This window comes from Manis javanica, chromosome 6 (assembly GCF_040802235.1).
Source record: "Manis javanica isolate MJ-LG chromosome 6, MJ_LKY, whole genome shotgun sequence".
In the NCBI taxonomy this organism is placed as follows: Eukaryota; Metazoa; Chordata; class Mammalia; order Pholidota; family Manidae; genus Manis; species Manis javanica.
Window position 1 is genome coordinate 43,242,310 of NC_133161.1, and position 23,325 is coordinate 43,265,634.

The window sequence follows — 23,325 nt, forward strand, 5'->3', positions numbered from 1 at the left end:
CTTTTTCTTTGGAACTAAACAGTCAATTCTTTTAAGACGCAAAATGCAAAACTCAACATTTTCAGTGCATCTGAAACAAGATATAAATTAAACTAAAGCTAGCTGAGATTAAAGAAAAAAATGGCACCCACAATCCAAAATAAAAATAGTCCTTAAATCATCTCTATCTCACATCTGGATGGTAAGGCTTGGCTTGGATATTCCTAATATTGGGGATTTTATTGAATATATGCACAATGATAATCCACATGAAGAGATCATTGGGTACTAGGTCTTCCTGCAAAGATCAACATCAACCACTAAATAACTCTAAATCCAGAACTTTGGGATAAAAGAAAGTTAACTAACAGACCACCAACCTCAACACCCTTACCACTGGTAATACCATGCAGAGGAGTAGGCCTGGACAAGTGAAGACGGCAAGCCAGGCCTCGGCTCCTTCGATTGGCTCTTTGGCAGAGCCCACCCTGACTCCTTGCCCTCAGGGGAGTGGTGAAATCTGCAGAAGGTGGGCTGCTGAGTCAGTCTCTGGAATGCAAGGTGTGGCCAATTTTTGAAGGGTGTGTGTGTGTGTGCGAATTTTAATCTTTCGTACTTTCTCTATCTTTTAATTTAATAGAAAAAAGAAAGCCTTAAGTTAACTCCAGGGTTTAAGTTTTTCTAGCATTATCATGTACTAAATGAATATTTGGGGTTTTTTTTAACAACTTTATTGAGCTGTAATTCCCATATCATACCTTAGCTAGACCTGGACACCTGAGCACAATACTAAATTAAAAAGTATTACAAAACAACTATTTTAAATAAGCTATTTATTTTAAATATTTAAATTAATTATTCATTTATAATAAATGAATAATAGTCCTCATATTAGAGTAGGTATCTAGTTTTATTATATACATCATATGCATGTGGATGATGTCAAAAGGATTTGGGATTCAAGGGAAATGAACTTCCACTGGCCAAGGTTGAGACAATTTGAGCATCAGTAAGAATGATCACATATCTCAGGGAGGGGAGAATTAAGACATATTTAGAGCTGTTGTTTTCAAACTTTATTTTTCTTTTAGCAGGGAATCTCCACCCACCCTGCTTTTTTAAAGAAACGGTCTGCAATGGAGGTGGGCAGGGAAGAAGGCTAAGCCCCATCCTCTCAGGCTCCCCTCTCCTCCTGCTCTGTAGACCTACAAAGCCAGGAAACACAGCTTGGAAAACATTCTATTGGGGGTTAGTTAAGTCAGGTAGCACTGTCAGTAAACTTCTTAATAACATCATGTTTTCATGTCCATTCTTAACTACATATATCTGCTTGTTTAAATGCCCAGAGATCTTTTTGTTGTGTCAGCCTGTCACTATGATTAAATGTGCCTGAAATTCATATATGAGTAACTGAGAAACTTTACCAGCTAATATTCTGTTTTTCCTCACAGTAAAACTACAAACGGGACACTAGTTCAAATTACTGTTTTTTTCCTAGCATTATGCTTTGCATTTGTCTGCAAGGAACTAATACCACAGGTAAAACCCACTGTGGGGCTATGAATCAGAGAAAATATGGTGATTCTGGCATCAGATGCTAAATTCTACCTTGGTGTTAACAGCCTTTAGACTGTCTAATTCAAATTCCATTTCACAGATGGGAAAATGCAGGCTGGAGAGGTTGGTGCCCAAGGTTACAGCTGAGGAGGCAGTAGCAGATGGCTAACTTAGGGACACCGAGGATCATGAATATGTGGAGGTTTATGCAACTCAGTCCTCGGATAGCAGGTGATCTAGACCAGCACTGCTAGACAGAACTTTCTGCAGTGATGGAAATGCTCTGTATCTGAACTGTCCAGTGTGGTAGCCCTTAGTAACATGTGGCTACTAAGTACATGAAAAGTGGCAGTGTGACTAAGGAACAGAATTTTACATTTTATTTAATTTTAAGTATAAACAGTCCTATATAGCTAGTGGCTACTATGGTGGATAGCGCAAGTCTAGACCAGAAGGTCTGGTGGGTTTCACGTGGTAAGTTACATTAATCACTACAATAAAAGCAAGGACAGATGAGGGTGGCTTGAGGAATGGAAAGGACTTACCATCTCCATCTTCTCCATAGGCCAGAAAAGGAGGTATGGTGATGATGCGCTTTTCCCCCACACACATCCCCAACAGCCCTTTATCCATTCCGGGAATCAGCCAGCCGATTCCCACATACGTATCATATGTTCTCATGCGATTGTGACTGAAAACCAATGAGAAAGGGGAAAAGTTCCATGTCATGAGGGTGTTTCTAATTCATCCCATGGGAAGGTTTTGGTAATCCAGATCTAAGCTAAATGGTGAACTCATCCCCATCCCCAGAGACAGGCATTTATGGGATCTTTGCTCCCAAACTCAGAAATCCTCAAGTTAAGGAAGACATGAAAAGTGTAGCATTAAGCCACAGTGTTCCACAAAAACAGGCCTGCTAGTCTATCTAACCAAACATGATCATGAGAGGAAAGCCCAAAGGGTTCATTGTTCTCTGGCTGAGTACTTTACTTCTGCACTTCTCTGTAGTTTCATATACATTCAGCTTTCTCCCCGCCATCCATGGAAAAACCATAAAAATAAACCAAAAAATGCATGAACCTACTTGGAATACGGCCTGTTACTTGATGACGAGATCTCAAAATATGTTAATTTAGATAAACCTTGCTCTTAGATTTTTCTAAGATGTATGAAAATGCTGACTCTGGTACTGTGAAACATGAAACATTAACCAAAAACCTTAAGTAAAGAAGTTGGTGCTGTAAAAGTTGGAAACCAGACTTTTCTGGTTTCTCCAGGGGCATAAAAATCAGGTGAGATGGAAGGAACTAAGGGGCATTTCACTACCCTAAATGGAGGCACTTACCTTGAATCAAACAGTGTCCCATCCAAGAATGTCCCATTGTAGTGATACCTTACAAAATCAGACACCTGGATGGTCCGAGGGCAACTGGGGGGCTTGAAATAAGTGTGAATCTGAACCTGATCTTCAGAATTCCAAATATCCATCAGAAGTACATCAAAATGAAGCACTGAATCTGGGGGGATCACACCAGCTAAAAATTAAAGAGAGTTCACACTGAGAAGCTGCTGCCTTTCAGCCAAACACATAGGATGATGCTAAAGGGTTCAAGGGGGGTCACTGCTATGAACTAAGATGGACCATGCACCTTCCCTCTTTTCTCCAAAGGAAATTAAAAGGAAACAGAAAAAACAAATTTTCCTCTCACAAGGGTAACATCAGTATACCTATGTTAATAACACCTTCTTTCATATCTAGGAGAAATCAGCCTAAGATGAAATTTTAGCTGTGCCTATGAGTATGTGTGTGTTTGTTGCTTCTCATTTTCCCTAATCTAAAGCTTCCAAAGATTCTCTGCCAATGTTCTGGTTGTTTCTGCAGATATGTTTATAAACACGGAACAAAAACTTACAAACTCCTTCACTTCCATAGGCAAGTTTTGGGGGAATCGTCACAAAACGCCTCTCATTTACACACATTCCGACCAGAGCTTGGTCCATCCCTGTGATCAGTTGTCCTTTTCCCACTAACACGTTGAAAGTGGAATCTCTGTCATAGCTGAAAACCGGAAAGGTAGAGCAAGAGAAAGAAAAGTATGAATTAATCCTTCCCTTAGTGAAACCAGTGAAAATGAGAAGGTCACTGCAGAGCAAAAAGCCACTGGAGGAGTTAAAGGAAATGTGTTCACTGGACAGTGCTTGTAGGGCTGTACTTTTTAAAATTGCCTTGAATATTGCCAGCAAATCTAGTCAGATAAGCAACACATAACTCTGTACAAAAAAAAATGTAAATTAAGTCAACTTTGCACAATAGCTACCAATTCTTCCACTAAAAAATTAGTTGGCCTTATGCTGGAAGATGAAGAACAGAATCATGGCTGTGACCAATGCTCTCAGCCTCCTGAATGTGAAACTCAGCAACCTACAAGGGTTTTCCCATGAGGAGACTATGCTGGGTGCTTGGGGGATATGAAGACATCCAAGATATGGACTTTGCCTAGTATAAAAAACTGGCAGAGAAACCCACAGAGTTTCAGATGCTGTGTTTAAGAAAATGACTACAGGGCTTGGTTTATAACAATGAAACACTGGAAATAACTTAGAATTCAAGGATATGGCACTGACTGCATTTAAGGCAAGGACATACAATAAAATGCTTTGTTCCCATATAAAATAACAGATCTCTCTGCACTGGCATGGAAGGACATACACGTCAAGAGGAATGTGCAGGTTACAGAGCCACAGTATAAAATAATGCCATTCTGAATTTACTTACAGAGATACATGTGAGAAAATCCACAAGGTGATCAACAAGAAAATATTATCAATGGTAATCTATTGGTAGGGGATTTCAGGTGACTTAATTTGTTTTGTCTTTAATTCTCTCTTAATTTTCAAAATGATCATGTAATACCTGTATAATAAGATGTTAAAAGCTGTTGGAATTTACCTCACTAGGATGTTTTGTCCTTCATGTGGCAACCCACTTCCACGTTTTCCTCATTTTCCCTAATGAATAGCTCGAGCAAACAGTACAGTCCATCGTCGGGGCAGCTTCCTCAGACCTGCCCCCCATCCCTTCTCTCCTCCAGTTTTACAACCCGTTTTAATAGCTTTGCTTTCTCCGAGGTCACTGAACAGAGAACAAGATTCCACGTTCAGGCCTAAGCCTGAGGACAAAGCACATGATCAGTTCTGTGCCCAAGACAGCTTTACACCTCCACTCTCAATCTCCAAGGGACCAACACTGCCCCCAGGAATGCCAGCTCTTGAATTTCACTTGGCTGGGGACTCCATGCCCTGAACCATCATCAAACTGGTGGGCTTATATGCATAATGGACTAGAACACAAGGCTTCAGAGGCAGCCCAGGTACAGAACATGTGTAAAACAATGCACAGACTGGGAACTGCTTTAAAAATATGTTTTTCGTCCACAGAACCTGAATATAGTTCCCAAATGTAACGAGAGTTTTTAAAAATAACTACTACTACAGAGCATTCCATGTGTCAGGCACCATGGAAAACTAAGTTTTCCCAGATACTACTCCAGTTAATGTCATATAACACTTCAAGGTGGTGCTGAGACTTAGGCTCCTAAGAAAAAAGCTAGAACCCAGTACTTTTCTCCTCTTGCCCGCCAGAGGCTCCCTACATGGTGTATAAGAACTGTCGTTGCCTCATAGCATTAATTTTTTCATTTGATGACTGCCTAAGTAAAGTGCTAAAAACAAAAAACACTTTTCTGAAAGAAAATGTATAATTTACATACACAAGAAACTATCAATGCAAGATCAGTCCTATCTACTGCTTAAAACTCTGACCATCTGGAAAAATAAAGTCATTCTGAGAAAATTTGTCCTGATCAGCACAACTGGCACAAATTTACGTGTAGTGTCAAGCCCAGAACTGGCCCATGAAAATTATTTCTGCAAGCTCTGGAATAAGCACCTACACAGCCTGTCCCAGGATCTGGCTGATTTATACCTTTTGCAGATGTTCTGCAGGAAACAGATGATACATCCAAATTAGGAAGTTCCAGGAAAGTTTAATAAAGGAGCTGTGTGCTAAAGTGTGTGTGGATGCAGAGAAACTTAAGGGGCAGTGTAGTACCTTTGGGGTCAAATAGGAGGTGCTGTTGTCACACCTGGGTTTGAAGGATCTAAGGATAGTGAGGGTGTCTCAGGGCTACTGACAGATGCTAAGCTAGGACCTCTGGTTGAGGGACAAAGAGGTGGTGACTCTATAGGCAGGGAGCCAGGGGAATAAATATCTCCACGTCACTCTCCTCCCTCTGATCTCCAACTGATGCCCCATTGGCTGAACACAACCAGAAGCCAGATGACAAGAGGGTCACTGATATAATCCATACTATGCACATGTAGTCCATAGAGGTCAGCCTTCCAGAACAAAAATAGAACAGGGGTACAGTGGACCTAGAAAGGCAAATGGAAGTCATTCAGCACATCCAAAACTCTCCTATCCTCCCGAGCAGCGTCTTTTTCTCCCCTGCTCACTCACTGCTACAGCAGACCCTTTGATTGCTGCCCTACATGTCTGTCTGCCTTCCCCTGCCCCTGCGATGGGAGGCATCTGCAGCACCCTTCAACAGTGCTCTTCAAGATTACTGGCCCAAGGACCACTAAGACAGGAGACATCACATAAAACCCATCATATTCAACTCATTAAACTGCCCACACGCAAGCACACATTATCTTGTGGCATATTCCTCAGGATAAGTAACCACTCCTTGAGGCCCTACCCATAAAGCATAAATACTGTGGCTTTATTTCTAAATGTAGGTTTCAAATTGCAGTGAGGATGAGCTTTTAAAAGAACATGGAACTGAATATACTCCCTCTCTAGAGCCTCTGAAGCCCATTCCTTCCCCAAAGCTCCTAAGCAATTCTTTGTAAAAAAGGATTTAGGAACTCAGAGAGGAAATCATTGCTGTCAAGAGACGACAACAAGATTTGGAAGACAGAAAGGGTATGAAGAAGTGGGAACTGACCTAGAAGGGAAGAAACAGAATCTTGGTGTATGCAAAAGAAAAGTCTGACCAAGGGTGGCCCATGTGCCTCCGACGCTGCAGAGGCTGCAGAGTGGAAGGCGGCAGAGCAGAAGGAAGTCTGCAGCTTGAAATCTGCCTTCAGAACAGCTACACCCCACCTTGGAGCCCCTTCCCCACTCCTGTTAGCTTGGCAATTATAATTTTAAGATTTATGGAATTATAAACTCTGCACAGATGTATTACTTTCTAAAATTAAAGCTTTTTGCAAAAATCGACATACATTTACACTATTTGTTGCTGAGATAATTTTGATCTCAGATCCGGAAACAAAGGAAAAAATGGCCACTACAGAGGGAAGAGAAGACTGCCCTGTAGTTAGAACTTACCCAGGTGAGATTCAACACCCTCCCGTAGATTGAGCCTGGGCTCAACTGCAAACTGGACAGTGGGGAAGCAAAGTATGACTTTTCTGCCTCCCACCTCTCTCTCCGCAGCACACACTCCCGAAGATGACTCTGGGCTTCCCAGGCCCTTTGCCCAAGAATATTTCCCTGAAACAACCACCTCTACCAGCAACTAGTTAGCCTGGCAGGGGGAAAAGGCAAGCCATTAATGAACTGGCAGGCTACTTGCTATCCAGAAGGAAAAATGGCAGACTGTTGCAAGGTAGGAAGAGAGAGAAGGCAATGGAGGAGGGAGAGACAAGCAAGGAGAGGAGAGAAGGGAAATGAGAGAGAATGTATCAATTCACACCTCCACAGAAGATGCGACCCAGAAATGTGAGTAGAGGGTGTGGATGGTCTTTGACACATTAAAGATCATTTAAAGAAAAACTGCAAAACAAAGTAAAATCATTACATAGCTATTGTGGATTTTTGTTTTTAAGCACCTACACAAGTTAAAATGTCAGATCTATATAAATAATTATTGTCTTACACAAGTTCTCAGCCCAGTAAAACATAGCCAAATTAAATGAACAATATGAATGTACAGTTGCTTGCAATGAACCTCAAATGAAAAGAGCAATGCCATTTAGTCTTTGCAAGGTTAGGTTGGTTGGCCAATGGCCTCAGGGAACCCTAGTTGAAAGAACTTCCTGGAAGCTAGGCTCCGTTCCTAAAGTCAGCAGAACCTCACTGGGCTAATGCACTAGCTGCAACTTCTCTTTTATTACATGGCTTTTCCACAGGAAGAGCTGCTATGCAGATTCTCACTTTCAAAGCTCCCTGCCTAAGGAGCAAAACTGAATGGAAGTTGCAAAGAATTCCCATATATCCCCCTCCCCCACAGACTCCCCTATTATCAACACCCCCCATCACAGTGGGACATTTGTTACACTCCATGAACCTACCACTATCACCCAAAGTCCACAGTTTACATTAGGGTTTGCTCTCGGCATGGTGCATTCTTAGACGTATGCATAACGACATATATCCACTGTGGTATCATACAGACTAGTGTCACTGGAGAGGAGGGATTTTTGTCTGTTCTATTCTCTGAGACATCTCAGCACCTTGAATAGTAGGTACTCAATAAGTATTGTTTAATGAATAAGTGAATGAATGAATGGATATATAAAATGAAGTTGACCTCTGTAATGAGTCTATGATTCTTTTAGAGTAAGGTTCTCAGAGTGTGGTCCTCAGAACGTCAGCATCAGTAACACCTGGGAACTTGTTAGAAACACAGGACCTACCAAATGAGACTCTGTGTAGCACAAGCTCTCCAGGTGATTCTAATGCGTGTACAGTGTGAACACTCCTGTGCTAGAGAACCCCACCTAATAGGGCACGCAGTGGGGGCACAATAATAGCTTTTGAGTGTTTGGAACTTAAGAGCCAGCGGACAGGCCTGGAGGCTATGGACGAAACGGCCAGATGCTAGTTTTGCTGGCTAAAGTTAACAGGAACATATTAAGCGTCAGGCCCCAGATGGAATCAGAGTGAAGAGATCATTCCTCTAACCCTTTCTCGAGGAATGCTATGGAATTCCTAAAAAGCTGAATCAGGAATGGCTGACAAGGAGCTCCCAAGATGGACAGTGCAAGCAGAAGCCCCACAGAAACCTACAGGTGGGAAGCTGCTGTCTTCTTGTGTCAGGAGCAGCAGCTCAGAAGCATAGGAACAGGCCTGTGGTTGCTTTGAAATAAAATGAAACCATGTCTAAGCCAGCGGCCAAGGGCAGAAGCTGGACCTCCTGGTAACTGCAAATGCCCATAAGCTCACAAGACACCAACTGCACCAAGATGCAGGAGGAAAGCTCTGAGGGAAGAAAGGCCCTTTGTGGTTTATGAGTCTGATTGGGGTGATAGTCATCATTTTCTTCTCAGCAAAATCTACAAATCAGCAGCCAAGTCCAAAACACCTTAGATTTCTCCTCTCCTGAAATCTTTGGGCAGGAACAGCAAAGTCATGTTCTAATACTTCATAAATTACCAAAGGAATGCAGGCCCTAAAGAAGAACTCACATCAGTGTGCCCTGCCCCTCCCTCCATTGTCCTCACTGCAGCCACAGGTACCTTATAACATGCAAATCTGAGGGTCTAAGTACAAGGGTCCCCCGATTAAAACTCTTCATTGGCTTTCCACTGTCCTTAGACAAAGTCCAAACAAACTCCACAGCCAAGCCGACAAGATCTCTCAAAGGCTGGCCCCCGCCTTCCTCTCAGGCCTCTTCTTCTCACCTTCTTTTTCCTCCTGTCACTTCCCTACTTGCCCTCCAAGCTCAGGCCATACTGAACACCTTCCACACCCCCCAAAACAATGCTCCCCAACCCCAGTCCCTCACCCTTCAGCAGCTCCCTGGTAAATCTGAATCATCCTCAGGTCTCATCTCTGTCATCCTGGGACTCCACCCTGACCACTCCCCCACCCCCCACCCACACACAACATACAGTCAAGGCTTCTGTATGTTTGCACAGCTCCTTGCCCTTCTTCAGTCGTATAGATAGATGTAAAGACTATGGACTCCGGCACTACACTGCCTGGATTCAAGACCGCACTCCACCACTTAGTCTGACTTCTTGGGCAAATTGCTTGAACTTTCTGAGCCTCAGTTTGTTCATTCGTACCCATCTCACTGCCTTGTGAGGTTAAATGAATTCATCTGAGATTGAATGAAGTAATACATGTAAAGGCGTTCAGTAAGACCTCTGTGTGAAGTCTGGTGGGAGGCAGAAGTGTGTGGTATTATCTTTTCTGTACATATCATGCCATGTAACTGTCTGGTATATGAATGGTGCAGACAGGGAGGGACACTGTCTCCAGAGGCAGACCCTGTGTGCATGGTTGCTGAATAATGGTAGCTCCTCTGTACGCCTTCCACTGACCCACACCACCTCAGTGTCTGCCTTGCCTGGGGGGTAGGCAACTTGTATAAATGGAAATGATTAATTACTATAAGTACAAGCAGGAATTTCTCCCTTATTTCCTAATTAAAGAATCAAGTGAAGGAAGATATACAAATGGCCAATAAACACAAGAAAAGATGTTCAGCATCATTAGCCATTAGAGAAATGTGAATCAAAGGGATAATGAGATACCACTTCATACTTACAAGGATGGCTATAATCAAAAAGACAATTACAAGTGTTGGAGAGAATGTGGAGAACTAGGAATCCTCATACGTTGCTAGTGGGAATGTAAAATGGTGCAGCCATGTTGGAAGATGGTTTGGAAGTTCCTCAAAAAGTTAAACACAGTTACTGCAGGACCCAACAATTCCAAATCTAGGTGTATACCCAAAAGAAATGAAAATGTATATCCACACAAAACCTTGTACACAAATGCTCATTAGCCAAAAATTGTAAACAGCCCAAATACCCATAACTGATGGATGAACAAAATGTGGAATAGCCATACAATGAATATTATGTAACCATAAAAAGGAGTGGATTGTTGATATATGTTACAATATGGATGAACCTTGTAAACATACTAAGTGAAAGAAGCCAGATACAAAGCACCACAAATTATATTATTCCATATAGGGACAGAAAGTAGATTAGTGGTTGCCTAGGGCTGGAGGGAAGGGGAGTGACTGCTAGAAGGGTCTAGCATTTCTTTTTTGGAGTGATGAAAATGTTCTGGAATTAGATAGTTGTGATGGTTGTGCAACTCTGTGAATATACTAAAAACCCTACTGAATTGTATACTTTAAATGAATGAGCTGTGTGGTATGTTAATTATATTTCAATAAAGGTGTTAAAAAAAAGCAACTGAAACAACAGTAAGAAAAATCATTTCTAAGCACTTGCTTGTGCCATACAGTATGCTAAACAACGTTTGTATATTCAACTCACTGTCTGGACTTTCAAAAATGGCAAGAGGCTGAGAGTATGTTTAAAAAGATAACATCAGGAATGAGCCTAGCACAGCCTAGGGCACATAACACATGCTCAACAAATAGTTTTCTTTGCCTGGTCTGGTGATTCACTGAGGGAAGTGTGGGCACAGACCTGGGTTTGTGACAAAGCCTTAGGGAGGAGGGCAGCCTGGCAATGGAGGAAAGCTAAAGCTAAACTGGAGAGAAGTTGGGAAGAGATATTGTGATCTTGGGGCAGAGTTGCAGGAAAGAATCGTGGGCATAGTGCAGGGCCCCATGGCAAAGCAGAGTGACTTGGTCTGGATTAACCCCTGTCCAATGGCCACAAAAAGGGGGCAGTGGTAGTTCCAATAACAGACCCTGGAATTGCATGTGACTCCACTTAAGTTTCAACCTGACTCCACTTAAACAAGTTTCTTAGCCCCGATGGCCCTAAGTTACCTGAACTGGCAAAATGAGGGTAATGATAGTACCTCCCTCAGAGAACTTTAAGAACTAAATGAGTCCGTTATATGGAAAGCACTTAGAACTACCCTGGCACACTGTAATAGGTCCATAAATGTTTAAGGCTGCTGTCACCAGCTTCATTATCATCATCATCTGCGAAAAGCATCATCGGACTAGACACTCAAAGGATCTTGCCTGAAGGAACAGTAAAGGGAGGCGGCAGGCAGGCATCAACGCTCTTGGGGGGGGTCTCCTCATGAAGGGCCATCTGACATGGATTTCGCCTGTGTAAATGCGCTGGGCGGGAAGGGAGGGCGTGATCTGTTCCAACCCTGCTGCGCAAGATCCTATAGAAGATCCCAGTCCCGGGCGGGCGGGCTGCGGGAGCCGAAGGGCCGAGAGGCTCACTCTCGGGCTTTAGAGATTTAGGGTCGGGGAGCTCTGGGGTAGGACGACGGGGAGGGAGGAGCGCGGGGCCCGCGGGGCGGAGCTGGGGGAGGTCCGTCGGGAGGGAAAGGCCTGTCCGGAGAGAGGGGAGCGGGAGAGCGGGGCGTCCAGCCTCGCAGGCCCGGCCGGGTGCTCGGGGCGTGGTACCTGGAGTCGAACTTCTGGCCGTCGGGGAACGTGCCCACGTAGTGGTAGCGCACGAAGTCGCCGCTGCGCACGGTGCGCGGGCACTCATCCGGCACAAAACGCCGTTGGATCTGCAGCTCCGCGTCGGCGCCCAGGCCCGCCACGGGCGCCGCCTGCCCGGTCACCCAGAGCAGCAGCAGGAGCAGCGGCGGCGGGGACCGCCAGCCCCGGGCCCTGAACGCCATCGGCGGCGGCGGGGAGAGGAGCCGGGGCGGGTGAGGCGCGCGGCACGAAGCTGGCGGGGGTGCACGGCGCTCGGGCAGCGCGGCTCGGGCCTGGGCCCGCGGCGGCGTTTGCAAACGTGGAGGAGACTCCCGGCCGCAGCAGCCACCCCTTGCTTCCGCCCCCCGGCCACATCCGAGCGAGGGGAGGAGCCCCGGCCGCGCGCCAGGCCCGGCCTGCTGCGCCGTGCGCCGCGCAAGCTGTGCGCGGCGGCCCCGGCCACAGTCTGGGGGCTCCAGAGGGGGTCCGCCGGCGGGGGAGGAACGCGCGCTGCTCGGGGCGGCGCTCGGCCCAGAGCGGGGGGCGAGAGAAGCGTTTGTCCGCCGAGCTCCGCCCATCCCTTCAGAATCTCCGGACTTAGGGCCACGAGAAGCTCCACATGACCACTGATCTAAATACCCCTGCTGCTTCGGGGAGCGAGAGAAACTTAGATTTCTATCATTGTTTTTAACTTAGTTACAAGGATGGATTCTACGTTGAGAAAGCCTGAAACCATACTTTGATTTTTTTTTCAGGATTTTTCTTTTAATATTTAGAGAACGAGGGAGGCGTGTATTGCGAGGCTCCGCTGACCGTTGTTCAGCGAAAAGTTTTTAAGTTGCTGAGTGATCCTCAAGCCATCTGTGGGTGCCCTGTGAGCTGATACTTAGGAGCAAGCATGCCACGTGGTCTCAGCCGCGTGACTGAGCTCAGAAAGACCCAGATGCCGCAGGAAACTCATTAGTTTCAGTGCATTCTTAGTTTAGAATTGGTTATTCTTACTTATTAAAACGTTGGATAAATGAAAGCAGATCACCGAAAGTTTCTCATTCTCATTCTTTCAGACGCAAACAATCCTGATAAGCAAATCTGGTAAAGAGCAACAGAGAGGGGGAGTGAAATTGGGTACCAATCTAATTTATAAATGTAGAGGGAAAAATGCCTAAAACATGAGCAAATTTAATTCAATGATTTATTAAGGGAATAATACACCTTTATGTGGACTACCTAGGTGACCTGCAAGTTAATTAACAGTGTCAGTGTTCTCTGTGAGAGGAATAAAACTAACTATAAGATTATTATAGATCTTGTTGGGTCCCAGAATATAATGAGAAACTACATGCAGCACTAAAGAAATGTTCACTGTTCCTAACAGAACTTACTCTATTGAAATAGAAAACTTATTAATATGCATCATTCTATTAACACTGGTTGTAGGTGGTTGAATTGAGTGATTTGCTTTTTCTATATACTTTCTAGGATTCCCTTACAGATATAATAACTATGTCAGGTATTTATTATAAAATTCAAGTTTTGCACAAATACAAACAAGTTAACCTTGTTTCGGTTAGGAATCTTCCACTCTTTTTTTAAAATAATTTTTTTAATGAAGGTATCATTGATATACAGTCTAATGAAGGTTTCGCATGAAAAACAATGTGGTTACTACATCCACCCATATTAACTAGTCTCCTCCATACCCCATTGCAGTCACTGTCCATCAGTGTAGTAAGATGCCACAGAGTCCCTACTTGTCTTCTCTGTGCTGCACTGTCTTCCCCGTGAACCCCCCACACCATGGGTACTAATTAATCATAATACCCCTCAATCCCCTTCTGCCTTCCACCCCCTTTCCTTTTGTAACCGCTAGTCCCTTCTTGGAGTCTGTGGGTCTGCTGCTGTTTTGTTCCTTCAATTTTGGTTTGTCATTATACTCCACAAATGAGTGAAATAATTTGGTACTTGTCTTTCTCCGCCTGGCTTATTTCACTGAGCATACTACCCTCTAGATTCCACTCCTGTATTGTGACTGAAGAGCAAACGTCCCACTGTAGCTTGGCAATACATGACAGCAATCTATGCGTCAATTTCTAAGACTTCTTTCAATTTTAAAAATCCTGTGATACTGTAAAAGAGAAGACACTCCAGGACAGGGAGGTAGACATATGAAAAGAGACAGGCTGAGTGCTTGGCTACTGCTTCCATTTTGCTTTTTAAGGCTCCAAGTGGTTTGATTTCTTGTCATTCCTTTTAACATGTTAATTATCTGATCAAACAGTACATGTGCTCTCCAATAACTCTTTGAATCCTGAAAGACATTTTATGAATTTGATACCTGTAGCAATCTACCAAAGAGAAAGTTTACTTCTTGGTTTTAGTGACAACGTTATCCTAAGAACTAATTAAAATCAAGCTGAAACTTTTAAAAAGTATTTCCATTAAGTTTCTGTGGGTTTTTGAGGATGTCCCAAGTCTAAAAACTGACTCGTTAGTCAAGAAGAGTCGAGTAGACTAAAAGCTCAGAAAGATGGGGAGAAGAGGTGAGTAGGCATGAGATACTAGAATAAAAATGGGGCAGGGGGAGTGATAAAGTAAGAAGAGAAAATTAGTGAATTAGTGAGAATAGAGGACTAAGATAAAAAAGAATGTAACACAATTAGAAGAATATAAAAACACCCAAAAGTTCTGAGGACAGGATAGAGGTGTGGAGCAGCATGCAGGAGGAAAAGGGGATTTGAAAAAAGATTGGTCTGAATGAAAATCAGAAAACCTGGTTCTGTCCTATCCTCCTCTATACAGGAAGTTGAAATGTTAGGAGGGAAAAATCAAACAAGCAGGGCTATAAAGAAAGAATTCCTCTTTTCATTGAGCCTGAAATAAAAGAGGATTCATGAGTCAGATCTTCCAAGAGCAGTAAACCCCAAAGGCTAAGGCAAGTAAACTGATAACTTTAGCTTGGTACACACTGTGCTGGGATAAAGACCAGCATTAAGAAAAACATCCCCTGAAAAGTCCACCTAAGTGGACTGCAGGCAAATGTGAAGGAGAAATTTGTTTCAGCAGTGTTCCCTCTCCTTCCGTCTCCAAGTTCTAAGAAATTCTCCCACCCCCAGTACTGACAGCACACCTGGAGTCACCACGTGGTTTGATGAAAAATCCTGTCCACCATTTTCCTTATGTAACATTTAAGTTGCATTTTGTTTCCCATCACATCTTCCTGTAACTATAGTCTTCTTGTCCAGATGAGGATGTTCTGCACAGTATTTACAGGCCATTTACTGGCCCAGGTAATTTACATTAATAGCTGAATTGATTCACACACCAGTTCTTCCTTCAGAGGGAAACCTGATTTCCAAGTTCTGGGACATGTCAGTGTAACATTGTATGTCTGTTCATAGCCTTTTGTATGTCTGCGTATTTGGATTTTCTCTAATATGAAAGAGCTCTTCATATATGTTACATATTAACCATACTGAATGCCACATTTGAGGGAAATAGTCCATATGCTGTTACTTTTACTTCCTCTATGCTTTCTTCCATTATGTTAAAGCTAAAACACGTATCATAACTTCACATATCAAATACGGTTTCAAAATATAACCCAGCTCAGAACCTAAGACTTTTCCATCTGGCTCCACAACTTAACACTTCTGCATCCCTGAGCACGTCTCAATTCTCTCGACTTCCTCAAAATAAAGGTAATATATAAGCATGGAAACAGCACGTATTAGGTTTTAATATTAACTCTTAAGCGCTTAGACAATGACAGCACATAAAAAGTGGTCAATATATATTAGCTTTAATTTTAATTTCCAGCACCCAAGATGTGTCTAAATAAAGAAACCATCAACTGTCTTAACCATGCTTCGCATGCTCTGGAAAACGAGGAGTGTCTGTGGAGTCTTGCTTTCTTGCAAATTGAATGAATCCAGTACATGTAACGAGCAGCTCTCGTGTGCCTGGCCACTGGGCAAGACAGTGATGACCTGCACAGGTTCGTGGCCTCCAGGGGTGGAGGCCGCAAGGGCAGGCGGCCCTGGCCCGCAGAGGGGCCCCAGGCTCCCACCGCGCATCCTCAGCCCCCGGCCGCCGCCAGGGGGCGCGCTCCGGCACCAGGCGGTCTGGCAGCGAGGGCCCGGGTGCTCCCAGCTCGGCCTTGGGGCCGCGTCGCGGGAAGGCGGCCCAGCCGGTCTGTGGGGAGGCGGGGGACAAGCGGCCTTGGCGGGGACACCGGCCCCTGCCCGGGCGGCCGCGGGGCGAAGGCGGGAGGGGGCGCTGCGGGCCTAGCGGGCACGGCGCGGAGGAAGGGCCGTCTTGCCGCCGCCTCGGCTGCGCCAGGGGCGCAATGTCGTCCCGGCCGCGGCGCGACGACGCGGGGGCCGCCGGAGCAGGAGCTGCAGCGGCGCCGGGAGCAGAAGCGGCGGCGGCACGACGCACAGCAGCTGCAGCAGCTCCAGCACCTGGAGTCCTTGTGAGTCCCCGCCCGCCCTGCGGCCTTCCGCCGTGAACGGGCGTCTCCCGGGCGCCGTGGGGGCGCGCCAGGCCGGGCCCTCGGAGACCTGCGAGTGGGCAGGCGAGCCGGCCGGCCGCGGAGCGGCGCAGACACCGGGCTCCCGGCGCCCCTCGGCGGAGAAGGAAGGTCCGTTGCCCGGGCGCCCGGGCGCGGCCTCGCGGCGGGAAGAGCAGGCCCCCCTCTCGTCGCTCGGGCCCGCGGCGGGGAACGCGGGGGGCCCCCGGCCTGAGCGCGGAGGCGGCGGGGGTCTCCCTGACCCCGCGGCGTGCGTGCCCGGCTTGCGCGCCGGGGGTCGGGCGCTCGGACTGAATACGTAGACTGGATCCGGAGACTGGATCCGTGAGGCGGGGCCTGAGCGCTCTGCCCGCCGTCCTTTCGGGTTTTTCAGTTCCAAGGACCCACTAGAAGCTGGGTAACCTCCCCATTCCCTTCCTCCCCCGCTGTTACGGGCAGAGGAAAAACCCAGCCCTGTAACGGTTGCGTGGTGAGCAGGGGAGAACCAGAGAATGATGGGGTGAGGGGATGGATGGTCGGGTGGGAGCCACACGGAGGCCAGTATCGCTCAACAAGAGGAGTTAGGGCGAGAGTCGTTCACTCTTGCTGGTCAGCATTGCCTGACCCAGAGGCACTGCTGCCCCAGCCCCAGGGGTTCAAGAAGAGTCCCGATAACCACTGAGAGAAGGGCAGGTTGCAAGGGAGGTTTAAACATCAGGTGGGAGTTTGGAATAATGAACTTTCAGTTCTTTTCTGTGATTCTGTCATCCTGTAATTAGCTTTAGAAGGCAAACTTTTCTGTTTGGTGTTCACTGAGTTATTCCATAAATAGTTTCTGTTTCAGTTTTTTTTATTTTTAATTAACTTGTATTCATCCTGAGCAATACTTGTATACACTTTTAAAACTCAAATATTACTAAAAATACTACAAAAAGTGGTGGCCTGTCCACTTGAGCCCCCACCCCCCATCCCACTCATGCACAACCTTTCCACGCCCCCAACAAGGCTAAGGCTTCCATGTGCAAACTCTTTCAGTTTTTAGTTCTTGGGTTTAACTGCATATTTGTAAATTTTATACTACTTTCTTTGATGTAACCATTTTAGACTTTGTCTATTAACTTCTTGGAGTTGTAGATAACGATTTAGTTCTCCTGGCTAACCTTATTTCCATCCTTCAGTAGCTCCATTATAGTAATTTTGTTAAATCAATGTTCATATTAATATTATAACTATGGTATATTGTTTACTTTTGAGCCAAATAGTGTTTTATGATTTTTTTTTGCTCTGTAGTATAACTTTCAAGTATGTAATAAGAGCGTCAATTTTGCATTTGCTTCATTTTCTACTATCAACTTCTGTTTTTTCCCTAAAGCCTCCAAAAGCTGACGTACTTCTTCCACATGTTCCTATAATTATATCATTAATAGGCTTATTGTTATTTAGAATATTCCATCTGTTGTCTTCAAATAGTCATTGGTTACTTTCCAGATCTGGTGTATAACAATTGTTCTGGGACTTCCTTTACCACTCTTATGCCTTGAAACCTATTCCTGAATTCCATGTGCTCCTTGTTTTGTCTTTACTCCCATGTTTTTCTCAAGCACATTTTGTATCTTCCTGTGAAAGTGTCTACCAGAGGTTAATTTTAAGAAACTTCCCCTTATTGCTGTCATCTTGAAGTTTCCTGATAATATAAGTCTTTTCTGATATGTTATGGGTACATTAAATGTGTATGTGGATCTACATTTTAACTTCTTCCCCTCCTTTTTGCTTTTTCTTTCTGTTGATCCTCTCTTTTCTTTCCTACTGTCCATCTCTTTGGCTTTTTATTTTACTTTGTAGATTTATCTGTAACTTCTTGTACTGCACATATTAAAATTCTGCTATCATATTTTTAAATTCAAGAACTCTTTCTTACTCTGAAAATTCTTTGAGGCTATTCATTAGTTTCTTTTTGTTTTCTTTTGCTCCCTCCATTGCCTCTGTGTTTTATTTGCCTTTTCTTTTGATCCCTATCTTCCATTAAGAGTTTTTCTCCTAATGTGTGGGTGTCTGAGCCTCTAGTCATATTTAGGAGTGAAGCATTATAAAGCTCTTTTGATGAGAGTCTGTGCAAGAGAGAAAAGATGCTCATTTTGTTGACTGGTAGCACCATTGTAGGGAGGTCAGACTGTAGGCTGCCCTTTTAATCAAGAAACTCTCAAATGTCAGTAGGTGGAATTCTTTTAGGGCTCTTCATTTTCTCCAGGGAAGAATTTTCAGCCCAGGGATATGTATGTCTGGCTGTCAGTGTTCTGGGATGCTTTGGGAGAGAGAGAGCTGAGTGTTCTGGAGTTCAGACAGAAACTTTCACACATCTGTTGTCAGCCCATGCTTACTATCATTCAGCAAAATCCCCATCCTTGGTTTTGCTCAGAGGGGACTAAATCTGAAGTCTCCTTCAAGGGGTGGGCAGGCAGACTCTCCTGATTGTAGGCAAGGAGAATAGTGGTGGCTTTAGCTACTCCATGTCCATATTCACCAACCTCCACCTTTCGAAGACTGTAAATTTCTGCACCCACACAAGTCACATTACCTCCTTCCACTGTCCCAAAGTTGTTGAAATCTTTCTCTTATGTTATCTCCACTCCAGATTTCTTTGTGGCTTTCTACCTTTTTTATTTTACTGTTGTTTTAGAAAACAGATAAGCATGTTGGTCAGTCTGTCATGTTAAATGAGACCCTAGTTTTTTTTTACAAATAGAATTTAAATCCTTTCATCCCTGATGTGCCTGCTTCATTCTCCATTGGTCATTTTGTTATACTTTACTTACTTTCTCTATTGCCAGACTCCTGAAGGCATCTGGAGTCTTCCATCTGTGCTCCAGCTCTTCTCACTCCTGGGCTGCCAGGCATAACAGAATGGACACTCAAAATATATGTGGCAGTTTTATTACTGCCTTCCAGCTCCATAGCAGCTAGCTTTAGGAGTAATTGTGTGAGATGGAATATGTTTACATGAAGGGCTTTTCTCTTTCTTTTTATTTTTATTAAGGTATCGTTGATATACAATCTTATGCTCAGATTTCACATGAGCAACATTGTGGTTACTACATTCACCCCCTATTACCAAGTCCCCACCACATATCCCATTACAGTCACTGTCCATCAGCACATGAAGGGCTTTTCTAAAAGAAATCCCACCAGTACTCAAAAAAAAAAAAAAAGCAGCATTTGAAATACTTGGGAAAATAAAGATTTCTTGCCTCATACACAATATTTCTTCCCTTTCACATTAATCTTACTACACAGAGCAAGTCATTACAAAATGAATGATTTAATGGTTGGTTTCTCAGATGGTACAAAATAATGGGCTTCACCAACTTTTAAAAAATAGAATTAACTACAAAGACAAATGTAGACTTCTTCACTGTCATACCACAGAAGCCAAACTGCACATAAACATAATCCCATTTCAAAATCTGTTATATTTATTTTGTTTTTGTTTCTTAATACAGCTGTTTATTATTTTGCATTAGAAAAAGTTATGAGTGAAATAGAATACAACAGTATTAGTCATATTTATTTCTATATCTCTCTTTACATACAGCTCTTTCTGTCATACATATATATTTAGCAAACAGCAACAGGTATCCAGTTTTACAAATACAAGCAACATGCATTAAAATAACTGGTGCCTATCAGTCCAACAAGAGGATATAACCATTCTAAATATATATGCACCCAATACAGGAGCACCAGCATATGTGAAGCAAATACTAACAGAACTTAAGAGGGAAATAGACTGGAATGCATTCATTGTAGGAGACTTCAACACACCACTCACCCCAAAGGATAGATCCACCGGGCAGAAAATAAGTAAGGACACACAGGCACTGAACAACACACTAGAACAGATGGACCTAATAGACATCTGTAGAACTCTACATCCAAAAGCAACAGGATATACATTCTTCTCAAGTGCACATGGAACATTCTCCAGAATAGACCACATACTAGCTCACAAAAAGAGCCTCAGTAAATTCCAAAATATTGAAATTCTACCAACCAATTTTTCAGACCACAAAGGTATAAAAGTAGAAATAAATTCTACAAAGAAAACAAAAAGGCTCACAAACACATGGAGGCTTAACAACATACTACTAAATAATCAATGGATCAACAAACAAATTAAAATACAGATCAAGGAATATATAGAAACAAATGACAACAACAACACTAAGCCCCAACTTCTGTGGGACGCAGCGAAAGCAGTCTTAAGAGGAAAGTATATAGCAATCCAGGCACATTTGAAGAAGGAAGAACAATCTCAAATGAATAGTCTAACATCACAATTATCGAAACTGGAAAAAGAAGAACAAATGAGGCCTGAAGTCAGCAGAAGGAGGGACATAATAAAGATCAGAGAAGAAAAAAACAAAATTGAGAAGAATAAAACAATAACAAAAATCAATGAAACCAAGAGCTGGTTCCTTAAGAAAATAAACAAAATAGATAAGCCTCTAGCCAAACTTATTAAGAGAAAAAGAGAATCAACACAAATCAACATAATCAGAAAAGAGAATGGAAAAATCACGACAGACTCCACAGAAATACAAAGAATTATTAAAGAATACTATGAAAACCTATATGCCAACAAGCCGGAAAACCTAGGAGAAATGGACAACTTCCTAGAAAAATAGAACCTCCCAAGACTGACCAAGGAAGAAACACAAAATCTAAACAAACCAATTACCAGCAAAGAAATTGAAACGGTATTCAAAAAACTACCCAAGAACAAAACCCCGGGGCCGGACGGATTTACCTCGGAATTTTATCAGACACACAGAGAAGACATAATACCCATTCTCCTTAAAGTTTTCCAAAAAAAAGAAGAGGAGGGAATACTCCCAAACTCATTCTATGAAGCCAACATCACCCTAATACCAAAACCAGGCAAAGACCCCACCAAAAAAGAAAATTACAGACCAATATCCCTGATGAATGTAGATGCAAAAATACTCAATAAAATATTAGCAAACAGAATTCAACAGTGTATCAAAAGGATCATACACCATGACCAGTGGGATTCATCCCAGGGATGCAAGGATGGTACAACATTCGAAAATCCATCAACATCATCCACCACATCAACAAAAAGAAAGACAAAAACCACATGATCATCTCCATAGATGCTGAAAAAGCATTTGACAAAATTCAACATCCATTCATGATAAAAATGGGAATAGAGGGCAAGTACCTCAACATAATAAAGGCCATATATGATAAACCCACAGCCAGCATTATACTGAACAGCGAGAAGCAGAGAGCATTTCCTCTGAGATCGGGAACAAGACAGGGATGCCCACTCTCCCCACTGTTATTTAACATAGTACTGGAGGTCCTAGCCATGGCAATCAGACAAAACAAAGAAATACAAGGAATCCAGATTGGTAAAGAAGAAGTTAAACTGTCACTATTTGCAGATGATATGATAGTGTACATAAAAAACCCTAAAGACTCCACTCCAAAACTACTAGAACTGATATCGGAATACAGCAAAGTTGCAGGATACAAAATTAACACACAGAAATCTGTAGCTTTCCTATACACTAACAATGAATCAATAGAAAGAGAAATCAGGAAAACAATTCCATTCACCATTGCATCAAAAAGAATAAAATACCTAGGAATAAACCTAACCAAAGAAGTGAAAGACTTATACTCTGAAAACTACAAGTCACTCTTAAGAGAAATTAAAGGGGACACTAATAAATGGAAACTCATCCCATGCTCATGGCTAGGAAGAATTAATATTGTCAAAATGGCCCTCCTGCCCAAAGCAATATACAGATTTGATGCAATCCCTCTCAAATTACCAGCAACATTCTTCAATGAATTGGAACAAATAATTCAAAAATTCATATGGAAACACCAAAGACCCCGAATAGCCAAAGCAATCCTGAAAAAGAAGAATAAAGTAGGGGGGATCTCACTCCCCAACTTCAAGCTCTACTACAAAGCCATAGTAATCAAGACAATTTGGTACTGGCACAAGAATAGAGCCACAGACCAGTGGAACAGATTAGAGACTCCAGACATTAACCCAAACATATGGTCAATTAATATTTGATAAAGGAGCCATGGACATACAATGGCAAAATGACAGTCTCTTCAACAGATGGTGCTGGCAAAACTGGACAGCTACATGTAGGAGAATGAAACTGGACCATTGTCTAACCCCATATACAAAGGTAAACTCAAAATGGATCAAAGACCTAAATGTAAGTCATGAAACCATTAAACTCTTGGAAAAAAAACATAGGCAAAAACCTCTTAGACATAAACATGAGTGACCTCTTCTTGAACATATCTCCCCGGGCAAGGAAAACAACAGCAAAAATGAGCAAGTGGGACTACATTAAGCTGAAAAGCTTCTGTACAGCAAAAGACACCATCAATAGAACAAAAAGGAACCCTACAGTATGGGAGAATATATTTGAAAATGACAGATCCGATAAAGGCTTGACGTCCAGAATATATAAAGAGCTCACACGCCTCAACAAAGAAAAAACAAATAACCCAATTAAAAAATGGGCAGAGGAACTGAACAGACAGTTCTCTAAAAAAGAAATACAGATGGCCAAGAGACACATGAAAAGATGCTCCACATCGCTAATTATCAGAGAAATGCAAATTAAAACTACAGTGAGGTATCACCTCACACCAGTAAGGATAGCTGCCATCCAAAAGACAAACAACAACAAATGTTGGCGAGGCTGTGGAGAAAGGGGAACCCTCCTGCACTGCTGGTGGGAATGTAAATTAGTTCAACCATTGTGGAAAGCAGTATGGAGGTTCATCAAAATGCTCAAAACAGACCTACCATTTGACCCAGGAATTCCACTC

The 23,325-nt window shown here is 43.2% G+C and overlaps 2 protein-coding genes across 4 annotated transcripts in view; one reads left to right on the forward strand and one right to left on the reverse strand.

The window, feature by feature from the left end:
- The window catches only part of FKBP9 (FKBP prolyl isomerase 9), a 34,165-nt gene extending 21,873 nt beyond the window's left edge, over window positions 1-12,292 (reverse strand). For 2 of the 3 annotated variants that reach the window (XR_012132207.1, XM_017672648.3), the window contains exons 1-4: window positions 11,910-12,292; window positions 3,450-3,595; window positions 2,882-3,071; window positions 2,082-2,227 (exon numbers count right to left, since the gene is read on the reverse strand). Coding sequence is in view for 2 of the 3 variants with exons in the window: in XM_017672648.3 (XP_017528137.2) it covers window positions 2,082-2,227; window positions 2,882-3,071; window positions 3,450-3,595; window positions 11,910-12,133 (706 nt within the window). In the remaining variant the exon portion in view is untranslated. The remainder of the gene's footprint in view (window positions 1-2,081; window positions 2,228-2,881; window positions 3,072-3,449; window positions 3,596-11,909) is intronic. The other variant, XM_073238623.1, reaches the window with a different exon arrangement.
- Window positions 12,293-14,457: 2,165 nt separating this feature from the next.
- The window catches only part of LOC118966945 (uncharacterized), a 31,801-nt gene continuing 22,933 nt past the window's right edge, over window positions 14,458-23,325 (forward strand). The window contains exons 1-2 of the mRNA XM_073239995.1: window positions 14,458-14,470; window positions 15,879-16,401. Of these exons, the coding sequence (XP_073096096.1) occupies window positions 14,458-14,470; window positions 15,879-16,401 (536 nt within the window). The remainder of the gene's footprint in view (window positions 14,471-15,878; window positions 16,402-23,325) is intronic.